This window comes from Poecilia reticulata, linkage group LG19 (genome assembly GCF_000633615.1).
Source record: "Poecilia reticulata strain Guanapo linkage group LG19, Guppy_female_1.0+MT, whole genome shotgun sequence".
In the NCBI taxonomy this organism is placed as follows: domain Eukaryota; kingdom Metazoa; phylum Chordata; class Actinopteri; order Cyprinodontiformes; family Poeciliidae; genus Poecilia; species Poecilia reticulata.
The window spans coordinates 4,223,163-4,246,113 of record NC_024349.1 but is presented as its reverse complement, the minus strand read 5'-3'; the positions used below and the strand labels follow the sequence as shown (position 1 = coordinate 4,246,113).

Below are 22,951 nucleotides of genomic sequence, written 5' to 3'. Positions count from 1 at the left end.
ATTACCTCCTCAGGTTCCTCAGGATCCTGCCAATGAGCCATTTATTTTATCCATGTGTGTTAGAGGAGGTGTGGATCTAAGGGTGCGTTCACACCAGCCCTGTTTAGTCTGTTTTAATTGAGCTCTAGTCCGTTTTCTAAAAAGTCAGCTCCATTTGGGTGTCAGGTTCTGGGCTTTTCTTCTAAGAAAAGGGTCTCTCCCCTCCGGCTCCCCATTGGGGAGTGGCCTGGAGTGGAGCTGCACGCCTGAAGCTCATTGGATCATCATTCAAGAGAGGATTTAAGGAGCTACCAGACCTCTCCTCTCCGCCGGATGATTATTCCTTCACGGTAGTCTCTGGCTCGCTAAGCCTTCTACAGAAACGCTAGCATTATTGTGACTTTCTCGAGAAAACCTCCGCCTGTTGTCAGCCCTCCTCACTTGTTCCCCGTCTTTCATTTCCAGGAATCGGTCAACTTCCATTGGTGAATCTGCCTGCAGCTCTCAGAACCTCACCGCCCTGCCCGCTCCAGCCCACTGTTCGTCCCCCCCCCATCGGAAAGCCTTCCAAGAAGACGTAAGCTGATCACACCCGTTTACCCATCAAACCTTTGTCCACCTCTGGCCAAATTAACCTGTTCTCTCTGCTTCCAGGCGAGACGCAGACCTTTACCTACGGATCACCTGCAAAACATTGTGATAGTTTTTTTCTAATAAACAGTTACTCACCAGTAGTCTCCGGGCCTGATTCTGCATGTGAGTTAGAAGTCTTCCATCAATCATGACATTGGGAAGGTGAAAAACAAAAAGGCGAACTCTGATTCACCTACAAACCTTGGCCTTGGTTTGGTTGAAGTGAACTCTGGAGCGATTCAAATACATATGTGAACGCCAAGCGGAACAGAAACCAAATTAATGAATCTAAACCATCAAATAACATCTCTGGCTTTATGTTTGGCCTGCTTTTTCTGCTGGAAGGTGAACCTCCATCTCAGTCTCAGGTCTCCTGCAAACTCTGATCATCTGATCATCTCCCCTGTCCCTGTGGGAGAACATTGTCCCCACAGCATCATACTGCAACCACCGTGTTTCATAGGTGGGGCAGAATATGCAGGATGATGCTTAGTGTCACTTTTCCTCCACGCATAACTTTTTGCTTGTGATTTCAGCCTCATCAGACCAGTTCACCTTCCTGCACATGTTTGCTGTGAACCTGCATCATTTGATGCAGACTCATTTCTTCAGAGCTTGGAGTGTTTCTCTAAACCGAACCCTCCTGGGTTCCTTAGTCTCCATGATGCTTGTTGTTCTCTAGTAAACCTCTGAGACCAGAAACGGAAGAGGTGCATTTAGATTCAGATTAAATCAAACTAATTTTGACTTTATTTCCAACTTAGGTGACTTTTGAAGGTGTCAGTAATTCCACTGGCTGCTGTATGAAACTCTCCCACACAATACAGGTTCATCCTTCATGACTGAAGCTCCTTCTATGGTAAATTAAAGGTTTTGACATCTTATTTCACTCATTCTGTCACCTCCATCTGCACACTCACCTACTGCCCCCCCCGGCCTGCCGTCTGGCTGCGTATCGTGGCTCGCTCTCATTCCGACCTAATAAACCTTCTGCAGGGTTCGGCTGGGCGTGTTGGGCGACGAAGGCGCAATGAGGTCACAGCGTTCAAGACGGATGGCTGTAATCTGGTTTGTGGTCCAGCCATCTGCTGCAGTCAGCTGCTTGCTAACTGCAAGCCCGGCCTTTATTTTACTACGCGCCTCTACACGACATTTAATCAGGAAGCTTAACATGTCCGGGCTGCGGAGGGAAAAAAGCAGGACACACACATACCTGCAGGCACAACTGCTGGGCTGAGGAAGATGAACAAGAATTTCTCCATTAGGGGGGAAGAAAGTCGCCTCTAACACTGGGATAAACAGGTGGAAATGTGAGCGAACGACCAGCTAAACGAAGGCTTTCAGAAGAACATCTCCCAGCTTTTTGGTGCGTTCTCCACATGTGTTTGACAGCTTGTCACACAAGGAGGATTGAAGTTCACATGAGGCGTCACTCATGACTTTCACATGGCCTATTTAAAAGATAAATGTTGTGTCTTGCAGGTTGATTTATGTTTAAAAGCTGCCAACAACTGTATGTCTTCCAGACTTGTTAATAAATGCCTTGTGATTAGAGGATCAAATAAGAGAAGTGAATTAGAGATTCCTCTGATCACAGCCTGCAGCGCCGGATGCCGAGAGCCTCACACAGCATATGTAATCTCACTAAAGATGAGGAAATTGAGGAGCGAAAAAGACAAAAAAAGCAATTTCTTGTTGCTGGATGTGATGTACAGCGTTTGTCCTTCATCTGATCTCGACTTCCAGTTGGTCTGTAACTCATGATCCCCTCGACTTTGCAGGCGTGTTGTTTAGAAGCCAGCTGAAAATTCCCATAATTAGCTTTAATAGCTTCACTTACCGATGACATTTGAAGACCAATAAAGGAAACAGATTTGTTCCCGATCCACGTTATCGCAGCTTCACATCCCATTAGGTCTAAACTCACTGTAATTTTGCGAGATGGGACGAACATGAATCGTTATGGGGGATTTACTGGAACATGTGTGGATCAGAGAGTTCTCCCAGAGCAACATCCAATCCTTTATTAATGCAAACTCATTTCATTTCTCATTTGGAAAAAAAATCCTCAGCCCTGCTTCGCTATCTTTTTCTGACTTCACAGGTGACGGGAGCGCAAAAGAGGCTCTCCATTTAAATTCCCCTGGAGGGATCATGATTTCTTCTTTTTTTTTTTTTCCTTCTCCATGAAAACTTAAGCCAGAAATATTTTGCTGATAAGGCATCAAACATATTTACTCCTGGCTTGGCATGCCTGTGAGAGCTGATCCAAATCTGAGAACTGATGGGCTGCTAAATGAATTCCTTTATCTGCTTGAGAGTTTAAGTTTGAGGAATAACCTTAGAACAAAGACGGAAAATTAGCTGACGTCCCGAGGGTTGAAAGTAGGAGAGAAAAAACACACGTCTATCAACAAACTGTCCTTGAAAACACACAGAAGTGGTAAGTGCTTGTCCTGAGAAAGACAAGTTGTCATCGCAGAGAAGAAACACTTGTGGATAATATAGTCTGGTAATATCTGCAGCCTGAAATAACTCCATCTGTTGTCGCCCCAGACGTTCACCTGACTTCACCTGCTGAGGTCATGGGAAACGCAGCGGGCTGATTACACGGAGCCAACTGGTGCGGTTTGGTACCCTGACCTTTGACTGCTGGGCTAACGTTAGCATGAAGACATTCCAGCTCCTGCTGCAGAAAATACTAAATATACAAGGAAAGGAGGGGAGGGGACAAGGAAAGGAGGGGAGGGGGCTCTGACCCTGGAAGACAACTGGGAAACTCTTATTACTTTAAGACACTGACATGCCAAGGCTGACATTTTCATACATCAACAGCTGAGAGTGGAGTGGAGTTATTTTCAATAGGTAACATATGATATGTTAGGCTGAAAAGTATTTTCATTATTTATATAGCCGACAATGGCTCTAAAATTGTCAACACTCCTGTTAAGTTTCCAGGTTTTGTGATATGAAAAAGAGAGTGCAATAAATCACTGAAACTTTTTCAATCTTCGCTTTATTCTATTCAGCTCAACTACAAAAAAGAAAAATAAGTCTACAGGAAACGAAGGAAAAGTTGCAATAACCTCTCACTGCATACGTGTGCATTGCCTTTAATATCCAGTTTTCTTCAGCAGGAAACTGTCAGGATCCCACAACCCGACTGATACTGGATCACAAAAACTCTTCTCATCTCTCAGACTGAGAGAGAATCTCTTATCCACAGTCAGATTCGGGACGCAGGGTGGATCAAAACGTCAATGAATGAAATAATGCTTTTATTCTGTAAATAAAGTTCAATGTTTGGAAGGTTATCAGAACTTTGTTGTGAATCTGAGCTCATGTTGAGGTTCTAATGAGGCCCAATCATCTGACCTCATTAAATAAATACACAAAAAGCTTCTGATGAGGAAATGTAACCCAAAACATGATGCAGCCCCCACCGTGCTTCACTGTGGCAATCATTTGGTGATGTTTAGCGTCGTTACTGTGCCAAAATGCTTGGAAATGGGGCTCAAATATTTGAGCTTGCCAGATATATACTTTGGAAGAAAGCCCATTTAACCCAACAGGACAGAAGTCTGGAAAAAAAAACTGCTGCTGTTCCTCCCTGATCAGTTTTAGGGATTTTTGCAGGTTTTGGAACATTTTGTCATTCAATCTTTGGTGACTGTCTTTATTATATAAAAATGTGTTTATAAACATGCTCTGGATTGTTTTTTACTTTACTCCTGACTGTTGCCTTTGTACAGACAAATTATTTAAACTTTTGTAACTTTCCTGCTAGCTTGGACTTCAGCTAAATAATTAAAATGGGAAATAACAGAAACATTGTTCTAGGAAAGCAAAATTTTACTTCTGGTTATTTGGATTGAGTGTAGCTGATGGCAGGTTTGAACTGAGGAAGTGGAGTCAAAAAGATAGATTTAGATTAATTTGTTTGCCCCAGTAAACAATAGAGAAAAAGAGGAAAAGTCTTAAAGACTTACACAACAAACTTGATTCAAGTCCAACTTTCTCAGGCTGTTTAGAATAAACTTTAGCAAGAAAAACAACAATAACAACAAAAACCTAAAAGAAAAACCAGCTGCATTGTTTCTACCAGAGCTTGGCGTTCAGAGGAGCGTGGTTCAGACTGCTATGCTCAGGTACCTGTTGTTTAATAATGTATTCCCTTTCTGTTAGCTTTAGCGTTGAACATGCAGGGCCATCCTCCACCCAGTGAACCGATCAGAACCTATTTGTTTCTGCTGTCGTGCTCAGACCTGCTGCTGGCAGGACGTGAGTCCAGCTGGAGGCTCACAGACAAAACTGAGGAATGAAGCTGCATCTCACTGCTGTCTGTAGCTTCTGACTTCAGGTAAGCAGCTACAATAACATCACCAATTTTAGCAGACATGACTGATGATTTTACTATCAAAATCAAAACTTTTTATTTTCTCTAGAAAAGGAACACTTAGTGCTTTAATGGTGGCCGCATTAAAAGCTTCTGATGAATCACATTTCATTTGTGCAGAGTCATTTTGTTTTCTGACAGCTAAAGCTGGAATTAATATAAATTAAAGCTGCTTTAATTATAATTTAGCTCCAGTGAAAATCAGAAGAGGAGAGAATTAAATATGCATGAATAAACTGAACAAGTTGAGGTAAAACAAAGTATGCATAGCATGGTGGACGGCACACTAAAGCAGAGCAAACTCACCTTATCAGAGTACACAAAGAAGAGGGTGAGGATGATCAGCTCTGCCAGAAGAATGATCAGCAGTACGATGAAGAACTGTTGGACAAACAGAAAAAGTATTTTTCAGCAGCTGCTCTGAAAAAATCAATGATTAAAGTTATGCTCTGACATTTTACAAACACATGTTGTCAAACAGAAGATGAAAACAGATGGCGTCCTGCAGCTTGAGATAAAAATATATTCCAATAATAAGAAACACAAGTGTCTGAAATTTAATTTCTCACAGAAATTACAGACAGAAAGTCAAGGTGGAAGGAAGTTAACCATAATAATGTCTGAAAGGTGTAATAATGTTAGAATTTATATACACACATGCAATATTTTACATAACTTTCAGCTTGGAGGAAGACATAAAAAACACATAAAGATGCATAGAAAGCTGAATTAATTATTAAAAATGAGCCACAGAAGCTCGGAGTAACTCTGTCAGAGTAAGAAGAAATGCCTTTCTGTCACAGAAGACATAATAATGTTTCAGGACTTTACAAAGTATGCATGAATCAAAACCTCCTCAGCTGCACATATTCAAAAGAAAAAGAGTTTATAACCTCAGAGAACAATTGTAGAAAAAGCCTCCAGCAAGATCCGTTGTTAGGCAACAAAGTTTCATCTGAGCAGCGAATCGATGCAAAAGTTAGCAACAAATTCAAAGAACTGAAAATACCAGGAAGGTTAAAATACAATAAAAACAGTGACATCAATAGGTACACATTGTGAAGAAGGACTATTTTGTTTTTACTGTTTGAATTTTTTAAATAAATCAGAGCAGCTGGTTTATCAATCTCAGAGTCTGAGATTGTTTATTGCTTTTGCTATCTTTATTAAATTTAGTTCACATTTAAATAATTTTATTTCCATTCCTAAATAAATAAACACAGACTGCATCTACAGGTTTTAGTTGAAGCTGTTACCTTTTCTTCATATATACACTGCAGTCCTGAAATGTTTCAGAGGATAGAAAACCAGATTTTAAGTATTTGGAGCCCGTCTCCATGCCACCATGTTGCATCCCTCGCTGTGAGACAACAGCAGAAATCCCCCCCAGCGTGAAGAACATGTGTAAAGAGAAACTGTCGAGAAATTGTAGCCCAACCAATTGTCATATTCTGCAGAGCAGTCTTAGTTTATTCATAAAAAACAGCTTGAACAAAAAGTCATGAATAAAAGCTGCTTGATTTCTTTAACAATGTCGACTGTAAATGTTTCTTGAAAGTAGAAAGTTATATTTTTTAAGAAGAGAAAAAACGGTGGATTGAAACCAACCCTCCAGTGAAAACCTGATCTCGCCCTTGGAAAATTTCACCAAAATGTGCGAAGCCAAGACACGGTGAAGGGTGTGTCCAAGAGGGTGGACGAACTTTGTTGCTATATTTGGTGGAATTTCAGATCCTAAGCAACTTAAAAAAAACAAAACAAACAACTAGTGACGTTTTTTTGGTGTCGTTGAAGACTTATGGCGATCTGCAGCAACGCTGCAACTCTGCTGTTGTAAGCTCCTCCCACTTCCTGCAGCAAACTGCCGGCAGTCACAGCAGACACATTCCACTCTCTGTCCATGTTGCCAAAAAGATCACACATTTACAAAGCTGATAATGCATTCAATAAATGATCATTACGTCAACTCCTGACTCACCACCAGGGGGCGTGTCTGAGTGAGAATGTGGGGCTGAGCGAGTTGTTTGTAACCAACAGGAAAATTCAACTGCAGGCCGCACTAACAAGACTTTAGGTAAAATATAGCAGAACTTCACAAATTTACATGAAAATGTCAAAATTCACACAGAAACATAAAAACAACTCTCTGACTAACCCGTTTACAGTTTATTAGCAATTAAAAATGGTTGATTTGGGATTTAGTTCCACTTTAATATTAAACTCTTGTGAAGTTTTGCCTCTCCGTTGATACCCTGCGTCTTCCTTGATGCTGCCTCAGCTCAATATTTACAACCTTTTCTGCACAGCATGGGATGAAGCAAACCCAGATCCCTAAAAAACCTAATTAATTCAAAGCTCATTGGGGAGAGGAGGGGGGAACCATTTCTTATTCCATGGCCCACATAAAACGCTTTCAGCAGCCTTTTGTTGTTAGCATCTGCTTTGCAGGTTTTTGAACCGATGTTGCTTTTCCAGTCAGCTACCGACTACAGCTGACTGTTTTCTACATTTTACATCTTTCTGATATCTTTGTGTTTTCATGTGTACTTTTATTTTCTTAGTAAGCAGTTCCTGACATTCTAAAAAGAAAGAACCTCAGAAAATACTGCAGAGGATGTCGGAGCTTTGAATGCGCTGAAATCCAAAGAGAGATGTTGTCAAGGTAAACGCTCGGTTCTGTCCGCCCCCTGAGATCCAAACCTGCACTGATCTTTGAACGACATGACACCATCAGCCCCAATAACAACTCCCATAAGCCCCTGGGTGCAAAAAAAAAAAAAAAAGAAACAACCCCGACTCTCAGACAGCACTTCTTCCATAAAAAAGCTCAGCATGGCTTGATATGCAAAGCCATCCCTCAGTGATGTGGCAGACGATGTTCCCTACCTGACATTTTGCCTAATAAGAAACATCAGGACTTTTAAATGTAATATTTTGCATTAAACCATTTTATTATTCACAGCCTCCAACCTGCCTCCTCGCTGCCTGCACTTTGCTCTCCTCCACTTCACAGTTGTCAGCCAGGTGAAGGAAGCCACGTCTAGCACCCAGGATTTGGAAAAGCTTTGGACTGATGCAAGAGCTTCAAGGGTTTGAGTCGTTTGTGATGTTAAGTAGTCAGAGGCCTAACTTTACCTCTCATTTAAACTTTCTGGACATGAAAGTTTTCTTTTTCTTTGCAAATCCACTTCAACTGAACAAACTTCCATCATTAACTGCTTCAGATACAACACTTACAAAATCATAGCCAAACAGAGCAAAGCCAAGCCAAACTAGGTTTTATAATGAATAATAGAACATTTTAATTATTTAACTCATTAATATTAAGTGCTTTTCAGAGTGCTATGCCCATATGGTACAATCATTTGCTGACACACTTCACAAAGCTTCCTATTGAGGGAGAGTCGACTTACTGTACCGACTCGCTCAGTCGTCATTATTCTGGTTTAGCTGCTTTCTGCTTTTCCTGAACCCAAAACAGTTTTAAAATGGACGACATGGCTCACCGCCCAGGGTGCCATAGAATCAGGGGATGGCACAAGCCCTACTTGTGGACAAATAAAAGTTATGTCAGTTTTTTCCTATAAAAAAAATGTAATGCAGAATTATTCATACCCCGTGGCAGATGTAGATTTCTTTTTGTCAATGAGGCTGGTACGTTGCAAAATATGGCAAAATGATGTAAATGGAGCACTAATTAAAAAATATTATAATTACACTTTCTTTTAAATGGCATGTCAAAGATTATTAACACCCTTCTCCTCAGTAACTGGTGGAAAAGACTTTTGGCAGTAAAGAAATCAAACTCGTCCTTTTTTATTGACCGGCTTGTTGCATGTTTTACTGCAGTGGACGTCACTGAAAAGATAAAACCTGCAAATACTTCAGACCTTCTCTAAAAATGTTAATCCCTGCTTATTTCAATAGTTTAAACACCAAATATACCTTAACATGCATCAATGCACACAATGGAGACCATCTAAACACAACCACAGACGCCGAGACAAATCAAGTCTGGACTGAATACTCTACTGTCTTTCTTACCCTTGGGCATTCAGCCAATCAGCACCAAGGAAAATGAATGGTGCTCATGGATTGGCTGCTTTGAAAATATCATCCAATAGAGTTTATCTGCGTATTTCAGCTTCACAAGCTGTGTTTTCTTTGACAATTGTATTTATGTTCCACAGAAAAATCGTCAAATACTGAAGTGCGAACAGGTGGAAGGTCCACAGAGTTTTCCTTTGGAGATGAGCTCCAACTTTTAGAGGTTTGAAAGCCTCCTTGCCATGACCCTAATCTTTATCTCGCTCCACAGACTCTATCAAATCCAAGTGAGGACCTTGGCTTTGGCTTTGTCACTCCAAAACATTAATACTCCTGGTCACAAGAAACATGTCTTATTAAAAGATTACTTTAAATGTGCAGTAAATCTGCCGCAGGTATGAATATTTTGCTGCTGTGTTAAAAAGGCACAAGAATCAGCTGTAATTGAAAAGCTGAAGTGCCAAGACAAATAAAGTCTGAACTGAATAATTTAACACAGAACAGATTTTCTGCAAAGCTCAATTTGAGATTTATAAAACCTTTATTGCAGTTGTGAAAGAGCATTTTCCTTTGGCTAAAGATGAGATGTGCAAGTGAAGTACAGTTCTTCTGCTGGTGGGAATTATTTCCCAAAAACCTTTTAGGTTTTTAAAAAAATAAAAACGGTGATTACTTTTTGAAGAAAAAAATGTTCAAAGTTATTTCTTGCTCCATTCTTGGAAACCAGACCAGGCCACAGGTGGAACTGACACCAGGTCATCGTTTTCTGAAGAACACGGCTCGGTTGTCATTCCCTGCCTTCCTCAGTCTACTCACTTATCTTCCTTCAGTGGTTGTGTGTCATATTTCTGTCCTGTTTGGTTGGTGTAATCTTGTCTTTATTCTCTGCCATGTTCGGTGTGTCAGCCTGTTTCCCGCCTGGCAGCCTCCAGTTTCTATAATAGATTATTTCCTTTTCTGCGCTCGCCCCACAGGAACCTCGCCTTCATTTGGGTTTCCAGTTTTAAACCAGCACACGACATGAGCTGCGACCAAAGGGAAGCAAACGACATGTAAGCGTGTTCATTTTCAGACAGAGTGAATCCCGCAGCTCCGTTCCAGGATTTTATTCTTCCACCGTACTGAGAATGAAAACATCCTGAACCTCCACTGGATGTTTCTGCCTCTAAATTAATCATAGCACATTTAATGACTTCTACACATCCACATTAACTTTCTAAAATAAAAAGCATTATTTCACAAATCAGGCATAACATTATGACCACCTAGCTAATTATGTTGCCCTGTACTTCATGTTTGCTCAGTTGGGTTAGGATCTGGGTTCACCTCAGCTCACTGTCAGTCTCCTGAACCAGTTTTGTTTTGTGGTAGGGATCGTTACCCTGCTGGAGTCGGCCAAAGTCATCAGGAAATGTCGTTCCCATCAAGTAGTGGTCTGCAACGTCCTTGCTGAGGATGGCAGGACCCAAAGTTCTCCATAAGAGGCTCCAACCACCTCAACTGCCTGCTTTTGATGTGGAGAAGCAGCAGCTCTGCTTGGAGTAGATCGTTGGATCGCTTGGCAAGACGTTTTCCTCCACATGCATCATGAGCCTTTCACTCATTCGCCGTTGTTCCTTGCTTGGACCAGTTTGATCGCAGACTGGGAACTCACCACAAGGCCTGCAGTTCTGGAGATACTCTGATCCCAGATGTCCAGGTGTTTCAATTCATCCTTCATCGGTCTCAAATCCTGATTACTTCCCATTTTCAAACGACTAAATGTTCCATTGCTGCCTAACAAATCCCAGCTGCCAACATGAGTTGTGTTAAACAGATAATTACTATATTTTACGTCACATGTCAGGATTCATCATGTCATGTCTGATCTGTTGTTATTCCTCCATGTTCTGTAAGTGACAGTATAAAGAGATCTGCCAAACAAATTAAAGTTGTCAGCAGGAAACTGAATTATGTGTCTATATAAACACATTTGCACTTATAATGAGTTGCTGCCATTAGATTAGCACAAGAACTAATCTTGTCAGAATGTCCAGCTGGGTTGTTTGTGATTTATTTAAACGATTAATTTTTGCTTGTTTGGTGTTTTAACCTGATAAAAAACACGGAGTCCAGTTTAAACACTGATCTATGAAGGTCCACCAGCCAAAAAACTGACATTTCCCATTTTAACGAGACAGCCTTTATCTGTTGGTGTTTTTCAACAGTAACGTCCAAATTATTTGGTGCAAATGCTGCAAATGGAAAGATAAAAACCAGACATCCTGTGCATATATCTTGATACTTTTCATAAATCCAAAATTTTCTCTTGTAAACGAAGAAACAAAAATATTTTTCAAACTAATCCAGACTTTGTGGCTATATGTATCATGATAATCAGCAGTATTGTAACATAATATTCAAAATCTCTGACTCACACACAAAGTATGTATTATTCATAACTACTTAAAACATGAATAAACCATAACTTCATTGGTTTCCACACTTTCAACAGTTCGGATTAGTTTATTCAGCACAATTTTTAGGGGAAATCTTTAAGAAAAACATGTACGTTTATACTAAAACAAATATAAATCGAAGAGTTTGTTGGTCTTGTTGACTGCGTTGGTTATATATGGCAGGTAAATATTAATGGAAAAACAAAACAAATATAAAGTTTGAATATACAGAGATTGAACTTACGCTTAAAAGCAGGCACTTGTTCTCCTTAATGGCACCCAGGCAACCAAGAAAGCCCGTCACCATGACGATTGCGCCAACGGCAATGACCATGTTGGCAGCCGACAGAGACGGGAATGAAGGTGAGAAGGTGGCGAAGCTGCCCTGTGACACAGAGAGCCAGATGCCCACGCCAAGCAGCCCACAGCCACACAACTGCAAAGCAGAAGACAACAGATGAGATGGTGAGAAACGGACAAGTTGGAGTCTTTTCAGGCACAATCTTAAAACATTTCCAGTTCTTCTGGAACCGTAGCTCCTCAAGCAACTACGGTTACCTTTGAATTGAAAGGGAAAAAAAAGTACAGCTCAAGTTTCCGGGTCCTTCCAGCTGTCAGGGACCCAAACAGTTACTAAACACGGCCAGAAAAACCAACTAGGATTATGTTAATTACAGCGGCGATAAGCCAATAACAGCTCTGGGAGAGATTAGGGCAAAAAAATTGGACTTGAGCAGCAGAGTTTTTGATTATGTGAGCAGATTACAATAAATCCAGAACAAACAGATATGTAATTAGTCCCAGATCCACGGCGGACATCTTCCAGGCTTTCTGAAGCCACCTGCAGAGGATCTGAACTTTAACAAGAAGAGGCAGCTCCCTAATCTCACTCCAGCAGATTCCAGCTGATGTGTGCGGCGACGGCAAAGTGAACGTTATCGCAACATGGAGTGTTTCAGGAAGGCTTTGATTTGCGGATGTGCTGGTCTATTTATTCAGAGATAACGTCACACGGCTTTGGAAAATATAGAGAGTGAGAGAAATGGGGGAAGTTGTAGGTGACATCCAACAAAAAGAACAAACAAAGACAGATTGTCATATTTTTTGTAGTTGGAAAAGATATAGGAATTATATTCAATAAGCTCTAATTGATGTTTGCAAACATGCATGGCTGGGATCATTGAGTTTGAAACAATTTCTGGACTGCTTGGTTCTGTGACATCCTCAGTAAATATCCACTTTGATTTAAAACAGGATTGAACAGAATTATTGCGAGACCGATTAGCTCCAGCTCTCCTTACCGTCAGGCGACGATGTGCAAAAGTAACTTTGAGCTTTAACTGCAAGAGTCAGGAAATGGTGCGAGATGCCTGAGGTCTAATGAGTCCTACAGGATATGGGCCACACATCCCCATCTCAAATGTCAGATGAGTTCAGTCTGACTGCTGCTGAACTTTGACCTTTGAGCTGCTCTGGTTTGACTTCACACAGGCTGATGTGAAGACAAAGACCTGGTGCGTGGAGAACAGCGCTCTCAGGAAGATGATATGCCTGCCCTTGCAGAGAACAGGCAATGAATCAATTAAAAAGAAAAGGCGGAAAGAGCAGCGCAGAGTAATGCATCAAGACTGATAAGAGCTCTGCTTGAGTCCGCTAAAATTAACCAGCTGAGTGGGTTGTCCTGTAAAAAGCCTGCTCAGAATGTCTTCTGTCAAGGTTGAAGGAAACGCAGGCTGCAAAAGATCCCTGATTTTCAGACTTGAGGGAGCGATTAAGTTTCCTCATCGTAACAACGCAGAGTTTTTAAAAGCACCTTAAAAGTACAATTGGATCTATAAATAATCCAATTTTAATTGATGAAATAAGCAACATTTTTAATTCAAAACCCTTTTTGCAACTAAATTATGGAATAAACAGACATATGAGCTCAAAACAAAGTTATTTATTGTTTTCGATCAATTATTCAGGATCTCCAACCATCAGATTGGTGCAAAGTGCAAAGCTGACATTAACTCATGTTTAGCTTTGAGATGCTATTTTAGGCTTGATGATAGGCTAACTCCTTTTAGCACAACCTCAACACAACAACAGCCTTTTCCAGAGTCCAATCAGATTTATTCTGAAGTGCAAATGAAACCCCAGCAGGCCGAGAGAAACTGCGTTTCTGTCGCCTGTGTGTCAGATTTACAGACATATCCAAAACACATGAACATGTTAAAAAATGTAGTGTTAAAATTTAAGAAGTTCAAATTAAAATTTCAGACTGAAAAAATATGTGACAGCCAACACAAAAAGAGAAAAGTGGGGAAAGAAAAATTTGAAATCCAAATTCACCCAATCATTGCAGTCCAACCACGTAAAAAAGAACCACAGGTGTTCTGTAACAACCTCAGAGGTTTGCTAGAGAACATTGTAAAAAAAACAGCATCATGCTGTGGGCTGGTCTGTAATGAGGATAAGGATGGAAATAAAACCAGGACAATCTGAGAGGAAAACCTGTTAGAGGACCTGAGTCCGAGCCAGAGGTTCAGTCAGCAGAGAACATCTCTGAACAGGTGAGTTAGAAAATGAACACCACAGATTCTGACCTCTTTTTGTAAAACTAAAGGCTAAAAAAAGCATCTTTACCTTAAATGTTCCCTTCAAATGCACTGATTTGGGTTGGTCTGTCATAAAACATTCTGTCCCAACAATAAAACCCAATAAAATATGCAGCTGTAACATCTGGAACGTTAGAACCTTTCAACACGGTAAGACATGCAAATGGGAGCAAAAGAGCAGAGAGAAGCAGACGGACGCTTTCTGTCCTTTAAACGCTGAATAATTCCAGTGAAGCTGAATTCATTGGGAGGCTCCATTTGCCTTTTAATGGCAAACTGATTAAAAACAAGAGGAGTCCAAAAGTCATTTGAAAACAGTGGAGCGAGGTCGTCTTTTTCGCTGAGCGTCAAATACACAGATTCACAGCGAACGCCGTCCTGAAGGCCGATAATAAATAGTGTGAGGAGGGATTTAGGGAAGCAGGGGACTAATAGAAAGTTTAGGAGGCCACATAGATAAAGTGGATTTACAGCTAGTGAGGGGAGAGCCGAGAGGTTTAAGAGTCCTGCTGGGGAGGAACACAGTACCTTCTCTTAATTGTGTTTAATGCCCAGTGAAGGGAGCTTATCCGAGTGTGTCAGTCACCGCGGCGACGGTGAAACCGCCCAGCCCTCCTCAATCTGTCAGATCTGAACATGCCTAATCCCCACTCTGCTTCCACCGCTGGGAAAGGCAAACGTTTCTGAGCCAAACCGCCTCTAAACACAGACCTGCCACCTCTCTGACCTCAGGAACAAGAACGGGTTCTGAGCTGTGGCCTTCAGAACCCGTCTGCAGGAAAACATGGAGGAGTGACGCAGAATCTCACTTTGTTCACAACATGAACAGTTATGATCATTTTTCTGTCCAGATCTGATTAAACTGCATCTCAGTAAATCATATCATCATCAGTAAGTCCATTTATTTCAGTGATTAAATTCCAAAGGACACAACACTGTTTCTATAACTCATCTCTGCATTTATGACATTATTCTTGGTTGAACAATTAACTGAACTTACATTTATATGTGTGGTAGTGAATCTCCTCCAAACTCTTCAATGTTCCTTGCTATTCTTTCGTTTTCTCCTTGCTTCTTGTGAAACCTTTTTCCATTATGTTTTTTCCTTCCACTGAACTTTCCATTTATATTTTCATCAGCTTCAGTAATCCTCCTGGTAGAAGGAATGAGTGACTGTCGGCACGTCCAGCGTCCATCATTATGTTCCTCCATTAGAAATCTGTTTTTATTGGTTTTATCTATTATTGGCATTTCCTGTTAAGATGAATTTGTTTTTCTATTTATTAAGATTAGCTCTTTGATCCAGCGATGCATCCATCCCGGCACTAATCGCCTGTAATCACTGCATCCTTCAGATGAAGCTCATTTCAGCTGCTTTCATCCAGGATGTCGTTCTCTGAAGACGTTTGACTTCACTGAGCTGCACCTGTGTTGCAGTTCTTTAAACTTGATCTCATTTAGGTCCCTAATAAATCCCACTGCACCAGATTATGACCTCCAGATTATTTACTGTGTGGTTCTGGATAAATCCTGTGAGCAGACGCACACAGCTGCTGTCACACCTCACCATCATCATTCATTCCAGCTTCGTTGTAGTTCACTTAACTATCATGTCATCATTAAGCAACCAGGTCTGACACATGACAGCCCTCCAGGTCCACAACTCTTTCAAATTTAATCCACGTTATAGATGGATAAAGTCTCTTTGCAGCCTAGTTTTTCAAATGTCTCTCTTGGTTAGGAACTGGAAAACACTGTCAAAACCCATCAGCAGCTTTTGCCTTGACGCTCGGTTTTACGGCGCTCCCATGCATGCATGCAGCACGAGGTGCTTTCCAACACCTCACACATCACTCTCAAGGTAGCTTTCATATTTGAGGCCTCAAGGTACAAATTGTACCGCTGTGATAAGGAATAAAAAAAATTGTTGCAGCAGAGAACACAAGCTTGACAGCAGAAGCCCATTTAATTATACTTCATGTTTAATCTTTTCTTTGCAAAAATAATGGGAGAATAACAGAGTTGAGATAATGTTTGACCTACACATGTGGACATTCTTGGCAAAGAGAGAATGAAGTCAACTGTCTAATAGCACAAGAAGAAAAGTGAGAAAACGCCGAGCAGATCGGAGCCAGCTTTGAGTTTTAGTTGGAGGAAACAGGAGTATATGAGATGAGACTGTCTGAATGAGTGGGGACATTTTAACAAGCTCAGGGGGGATAATTGCTGTAGTGCAATAGGAAGCAACAGTGACGGCGCTTTCTACATAGAAAGGTGATGGAGGAGAGGTCAGCTGTGAGATGTGGAGGAGAGCAGAATATTAAAATCCAGAAAACACTGGAGACGAGTGTAAGAAGAGGAGTAAGCTCAGAGAGAAAGATGAAGAAGAAAATAGGTTGTGACCCCTCTTCCAAGTGGTTGGCTCAGATGATTATCAGTTGCCGCGGTAACTGACTCGGTGACACGGAGCCAGCCGCTTTCAAACCTCTTCAATCTCCTCCATATCAACCAGAGGTCAGAGTGAGACACCGAACGACATTTTAGAGGTCGTGACCTCTGGTGCTGCTTCTGTCGCATCGGGTCGTGTCCTGGAACTGGGCTCGTCATGAGAGCTCAGTGACCCAGAAGGATTCAGCTTCGCTTTACTTCAAATTTTGCTGTTAATGCCTTTTTCCATCTGTAGTAACTATCACTTAATTAGGCACACCTGTCCGACTGCTCATTAACAAAATCAGCCAATCAAAAGGCAGCACCTGAAGAAGAAAATCAAACTGAGCATCAGGAAGGGAAGCAAAGGGAGCAAAGTGATCATCTGAACCCACAACCAGCTCTGAAAAGTCAGAAATATTCAGCGTCAACAGACCCAGCAGGAAATGTTTGATCATTTCATCACTCTCCAGTAGGGGGCACACTTCCAGTAATTCACTCATAACAGAGCTAATATTTCGCTTAGCGCTTCTGCTAAAACATTCAACACACTTAGCTTCACCTAAAAGCATTTTTCAAAATAAAATGCTCTCGGCTGTTTACTAGGCTTTCAGTTGAAAGAAGTTCAACATCTATGTTTAAGTTTTGATTATTGACTAATTTAAATCTCAACTTAAAACTCACCTGTTTAGAGTTGCTTATGGCTAAATTAGGGTTAGAGTGCGGGTTTTGATGTCTTCCATGTTTTTATGTCTTTAATGTTTTTAATTTCTTCTTCTTTCTTTTCGACGTTTTAATGATGTAATGTTTTTGTTTTTTTTATTTTTATTGTTTTTAATATCTCTCTTTCTCACTGATTATTTCTGTTTTTATTTTAATTATGTAAAGCACTTTGAAATGCCTTGCTGCTGAAATGTGCTATACAAATAAAATTTGATTGATTGATTGATTGACCGTTAAGAAGTCAAAGTAGTTAGATGTTAGCCAACAGCTGACGTTTTACTTGGCGGTGCCCATCGCTGTCCTTTTCATATAATGCAATGTCCCACTAGGATAAACATTTACAATTACTGAGTGTTACAGTGACATCCTCAGGTCCACCTGCATGTAACTACAGACAAAACTCAGCCTCCAAATGTGAAAACGTTCTATGACAGCAGTGGGTTCCTGTAGTGAGACTCTGGATTTACTACAGGAGCAGCAGGAAGAACCCGACCAGCCTTCAACTCCCCAGATCCCGCTCTGATTAAGCATCAGTGGGATGTGCTGAGTCCAGCCTGATTCAGAAAGATCTGCTGCCAACATCCTGGCGCCAGACAAAACAGGAGATCCCCAGAAGTCCAGCAGCCATGCCCATAAGGGTAAAAAACCCTAATCCAGTTCAAGAGGGATCTATAACATCAGGGAAGTGAATTTTATTAATGTATCTGGCCTCTAAGTTCAGTTCACATAAACTGAATCACAACAGCACAATAAGCAGAAAGATTTGTGAAAACGGATAAAGAAAAACAGCAGAGTTGACCTCAGAGACACTGAATGGTCTCCGTTCCCTTTTTCTGCAGCTCAAGAATTGTTGAGGTGCATAAAATCTGTTCTTTGCCACCATTGATTTGGTCCTGCAAGGAAGACAAGAAATATTCATTTAGCTACAGGCATGATTTTTCAATTTTTCCTTTGTGATTTTGCAACTCAGACTCATGTAACAATGTAAGTGCTATTTTGGTTGCAAAAAGGCAACCAGAATAATGTAACAACAAAGCAAAACAAAGCAAGTGTAAACATCAAAAAGGTGCAAAAATGCCCCAAAGGAAAGACAGGCAATTTGTGTTTTCTGCACAGCAAAGGAAAATGGTCCATTCTGAAGCATGCTGGGAAAGAAAAGGGGAGTTCATCTCCACCTCTGTGAGAATCGGTCAGAGTTTTCTTCATTTATTTATTAAGCTTTTCTGCAGATACATGAATGCTTCAACTCTCCCTCCTCCAGGACAGTCAGGCTCGAACAAATAAAACAGAAGCCTCAGTGAATGAAAAGTCATTTTTTAGATAATCTGTTTGAATTCATTTTTCATATCACCTTGATAATCTTTTTTCCTCTTTTCAGGTCTTTCATCATGTATAATAAGTTATTTTGGCTTTAAGTATAACATTGAACAGCTGCTGAAGAGACGGACTATACTCTACATGCGGCGCATTAAAGCAATTATGTTAAAATAAGTGCTGCATAAGGATTTCTGCAAACGCTTGTGACTCATGCATGTACCGACGCTTTATAATGAAAATCAGCTTAATTCCAACAAACAATCCATCATATTTTCCATAGAAACAAAAAGTTCCTAATAATCCCATCAGAAATCATCATTTTCTGAATTGAAAAACATTCAGGGGAATATAAAATACTATGATGATGGTGGTGTTGTATTTCACAATCCTTTTAATATTTCACCCCATCATAAAAGACTAAATCTAAACTGTCAGCTTCTGTACATAAAGCTTTCCACGGTATAACATCCCACTTTTGGTCTCCTTGGGATTCCTAGTTATTACCCTGTGAATACTGTACAGCCAGAGTGTGTTGTATAACGACTAAATTATTCACAGGGCAGTGATGGCGGTTGAGGCACTCTCAAAAAAAAAAAAAAAAAATAAAAATTAATAGCATGAATTCAAAGGACTAAAACAGCTGCAGAGTTTAGGGTTAAAAAGTTTTATCCGCCTGGTTAAAGTTTTATTCACAGATTGGAGTCCCTGAGGAATCACAAAAACCATAAAATTACCACGAAAATCCGACTTAGAGAGGAAGGAAGAGAAAACGTGTACAGACTGAGCTTCGTTCAAGATTATTAGCACTGGAGGTAGTTTGGCTGCATAAGCTAAATATAGAGCTAATTAAGAGATAAAAGATGAATTGTTCACATATTCTGAGAGAAACGACTGGAAAATGAAGCTTAGCTGAATATTTTTAATAAATCATATTTCACATAGAAGCAGAAGGGACAAAACAAGAAGTTCTGGTAGCTACTTCTCACCTGGAATAATCCTAGGAATGTCATTAAATTCACCTTAATCTTGTTAGTATTGCAAGATGGAAAACTTTATGCTAACGTCTAAGCTCAGAGACAAGCTAACTTCTCTTAGCAATGTGAACTGATGCCATGAATGTCTTTGTTTTTTAAGGCTGACCCTGATGGCCGACCTGCGACTTTCCCATTACAAGATTTTCTTGCTTATTTTTCCAACTTAAAACCTGCAAAGTTTGAATTCTGAGTAAAATGTGCCTGTATTCTTCAAATGAACAACATATTGAAGATGTATATAAATTTGGTCTTATCTAAATAACAAAATTCATTAAATTTCTGCTGTTGTACCAACCTTCCAGACCTCTCCGGTCCTCTGGTTCTGGGTTTGCTCTGCATCCCCAGAGAAACATCATTCAACTTCTAGACACCACAAATCTGGAACAAACCTCCAGAAAACTGCAAAAAACATGAAACACTGAATTTCTTAAAAAAAAAAAAAACTCTAGAAACTCATTTATTTTTCTTCAATAAATCCTTCATTTTAGTCTGTTTTTCAAGTTAACTTTCAGTTATTATGTAATTGCAATGTTCTCTTTCCCCCCTAATGTTTTCATCATGTGCAGCACTTTGAATTGTCTTGTTACTGACATGTTATACAAATAAACTCGCCTCTGCCTGTTTTACTGCTTTAACATGTTCATCATTAGGAGGCTTTGGGAGCCTCAGTGTTTTCCCTGGAATGTTATTTGTTATGAACGGTTCATCCAGCCAACATAAGATCTGTGGTCAGTTCTGTCCCTTTTCTTCTGATCACATATTTAACATTCTGACTGCTGCGGTTGCCTTGGCTGGAAAACACAGCCTGTCCTGTCTGAGGCCTTTAGAGATGCACCTGTCAGTGATGCAGGGGTTGGCCGGGTTTTCTTCCCCTCAGTCTCTCTCTTCTGGGAGAAACTGAAAGGCCAATTCACTGCAAAGTGACTCCAAATCAATCCAGCCAGTAAGGATTAAAGACAGATGAGCCTTGTGTCTGTCCAGCACCATCCCACTGACACAACTACACACATCCACGCCTGACACACAACCTCTACCCCATCAAGACAGACAGACAGACAGACAAGACAATAGCAGAAGGCTATTAGACACCCCTGACTAATTCTGCTGTTGGATCTCTAATATCCCAACCAGACTCTTCAATCAGTCTAAGAAGCCACAGGCACTTCAATTATGCATTGAGAATAAGTAGGAGCGCATCAGGAAGGGATGAGAGTCCAGCAATGATTGGAGACGGACAGAACGCTTGCACTGCAAGAGTCAATCACAGAGCCTGAAGCAGAGGAGGACAGGCCCTGCAAACCAAACAGACCACGACACACAGAGCCAACGGGTCCAAAGCACAGACAGACGCTGCCACAGAGGAGAAAAGACTCTCCACTGCTCTGCGCCGCGGATGCAGAGAGGCTGCAGCTGCTCTTCTTAACTGCTGCAGCTTCTCATCTCATCTTCAGGTATGAAGATGAAGGATCCTTATGATGTTCCAACATAAACACTTTATTACATCTGATCAGCTAAATACAAATCAATTTTACCGCTTGGTTCTGACATCAGAGGTGCTTCTGAAGATTTATGCTAAAGTTGCACAGATCCAATATTGATATCTGTATCAATCATGATACTGAAAAAAATTCTAGATTGGAAATAGACTGGTAATGTGTCCATTCCACAAGGACAGATCTATTAAGTCTAATTCTATGCGCACTGCTCTGAGGGACGTCATGCTTTAGCATTTAACTTACATTATATTTAGAAATCCTAAATACACTTTCTGAATCATTTCAAAGATTATTTGTTGCAGTTTATTTTTTGCATGTTTGCACATGTTAGTCAATCTGTTTTCTTTAGTCAAGTTCAGTTTCTGTATTATTTATTTTACATTGGCTTTTATTCTCCTAATTACACTGACTGAACAAATGAAGGTTGTTTTTCATGTCTGACGAAGCTTGAGAAGCTGCTGGTGTATTTAAGTGAGCCTGGATGGTGCAGAGTTAGCAAATAAATTCATAAAACATTACATTAACGTCCGTTTAAAAAATAATAATAAATTCAGTATCAGATCAATAAGGGCCTAAACTGATTAATATCAGATACCTGATTTCTACTGGCTCATCTGACCACAATAAAAAATATGTTAGAAGAATAAATGTTAATTTATATGACGCCTGCAGCCCTTTATGAGCTCCTGTTTACCTCCACATAAACTGGCTTTTCCTGTGAAGGCACACAAACATTTGGCTCATATAAATATCTCACTCCGGTTTGCCAGAGTAGCCATGTTGAAGCCATGGCGCTTGGACAATCTCCCATTGACTTTCACCAGTTGAAGGGCTTAATGAGCGTTCTGGCTCAGCAGAGGCTCACGACTGCCAGGATCTTGTGTTTTAGACCATTTTGATACTCCAACCTGTTTCCCACACAGCACCTGAATCAGAGATGCAAAGAGCTAACAGAAACTGGGAATCTCTGATGCACCATATGGCAGCCATAGCGAGCTACTAGTAAAGAAAAGAGAACAAAGCTGGAATCAGCACATTTCTCTGCTATTTTTCACACCAACAGCAGTTAGATAAGCAGCAAGATGAATGTGAAGGTCCAAGGCAAAAGGTTCAGGACATCGATTTTGTATTCTTAATATTTAATATACTTTATAGTATATAATAACACACATATGAATGTGAAATGAAATGCAAACATTCGGCTGGTTGTCGTTTTGTCTTTACAGCTAAAAATCTGAAAAGTTGTTTCTACTGAACAACAGGCTTCATCAGCTCCAGTTCACTGAGACTCTCTTCCTCTCAGTGGCTTTATTTTAGGGCAGATAAAAACGTATCTTTTTAAATCAAACAGAAGTGAACACAAGCTTACAACAAGAGGCTCTATATAAAAAACGTCTGACACGTAAAACAATCCCTGTATTGTCATTATTTCACAATATGTAAGCATGTATGCACACCTTTTGGTTGTCCTCCCGTCACTGTGAGCTGTTTCTGCCTGTGATGATGCAAACTTCAATAAAAAAGGAAAAATCTCATCTTGAACAGTTTAGCTCTAAAGACCCAAATCTTTCACTCTGTTATCTGAAACTGGCTCAGATCTGCTCTTTGAGCGTTTCCTGGGTCAGCGGGGCGCGTTGCTCCCGTTTGAACCCGAGCTCGTCAACATTTCAGGAACTAGCAGTTGTGTTTGGTGTTTCTGTGCTCACTTCATGTGAGCCTCTCACTTGGAGGCTGAAGCATTAAAATCTCCTCTTTAAAAACTACAAAGTAAACAGTAAGCTTCAAGAGCAAAGTAAACAACCATTAGCATAAGTTTATTTTCCCTAATAAGCTGTGGGACTTTGTGGAATAAACCGAGGTG

The 22,951-nt window shown here is 40.5% G+C and overlaps 1 protein-coding gene across 2 annotated transcripts in view; it reads right to left on the bottom strand.

Annotated features, from left to right (window-relative positions):
- The window catches only part of tspan9a (tetraspanin 9a), a 157,129-nt gene that overhangs the window by 29,319 nt on the left and 104,859 nt on the right, over window positions 1-22,951 (bottom strand). For both annotated transcript variants that reach the window (XM_008436528.2, XM_008436527.2), the window contains 2 exons: window positions 11,738-11,929; window positions 5,315-5,389 (listed from right to left, as the gene is read on the bottom strand). In XM_008436528.2, the coding sequence (XP_008434750.1) occupies window positions 5,315-5,389; window positions 11,738-11,929 (267 nt within the window). The remainder of the gene's footprint in view (window positions 1-5,314; window positions 5,390-11,737; window positions 11,930-22,951) is intronic.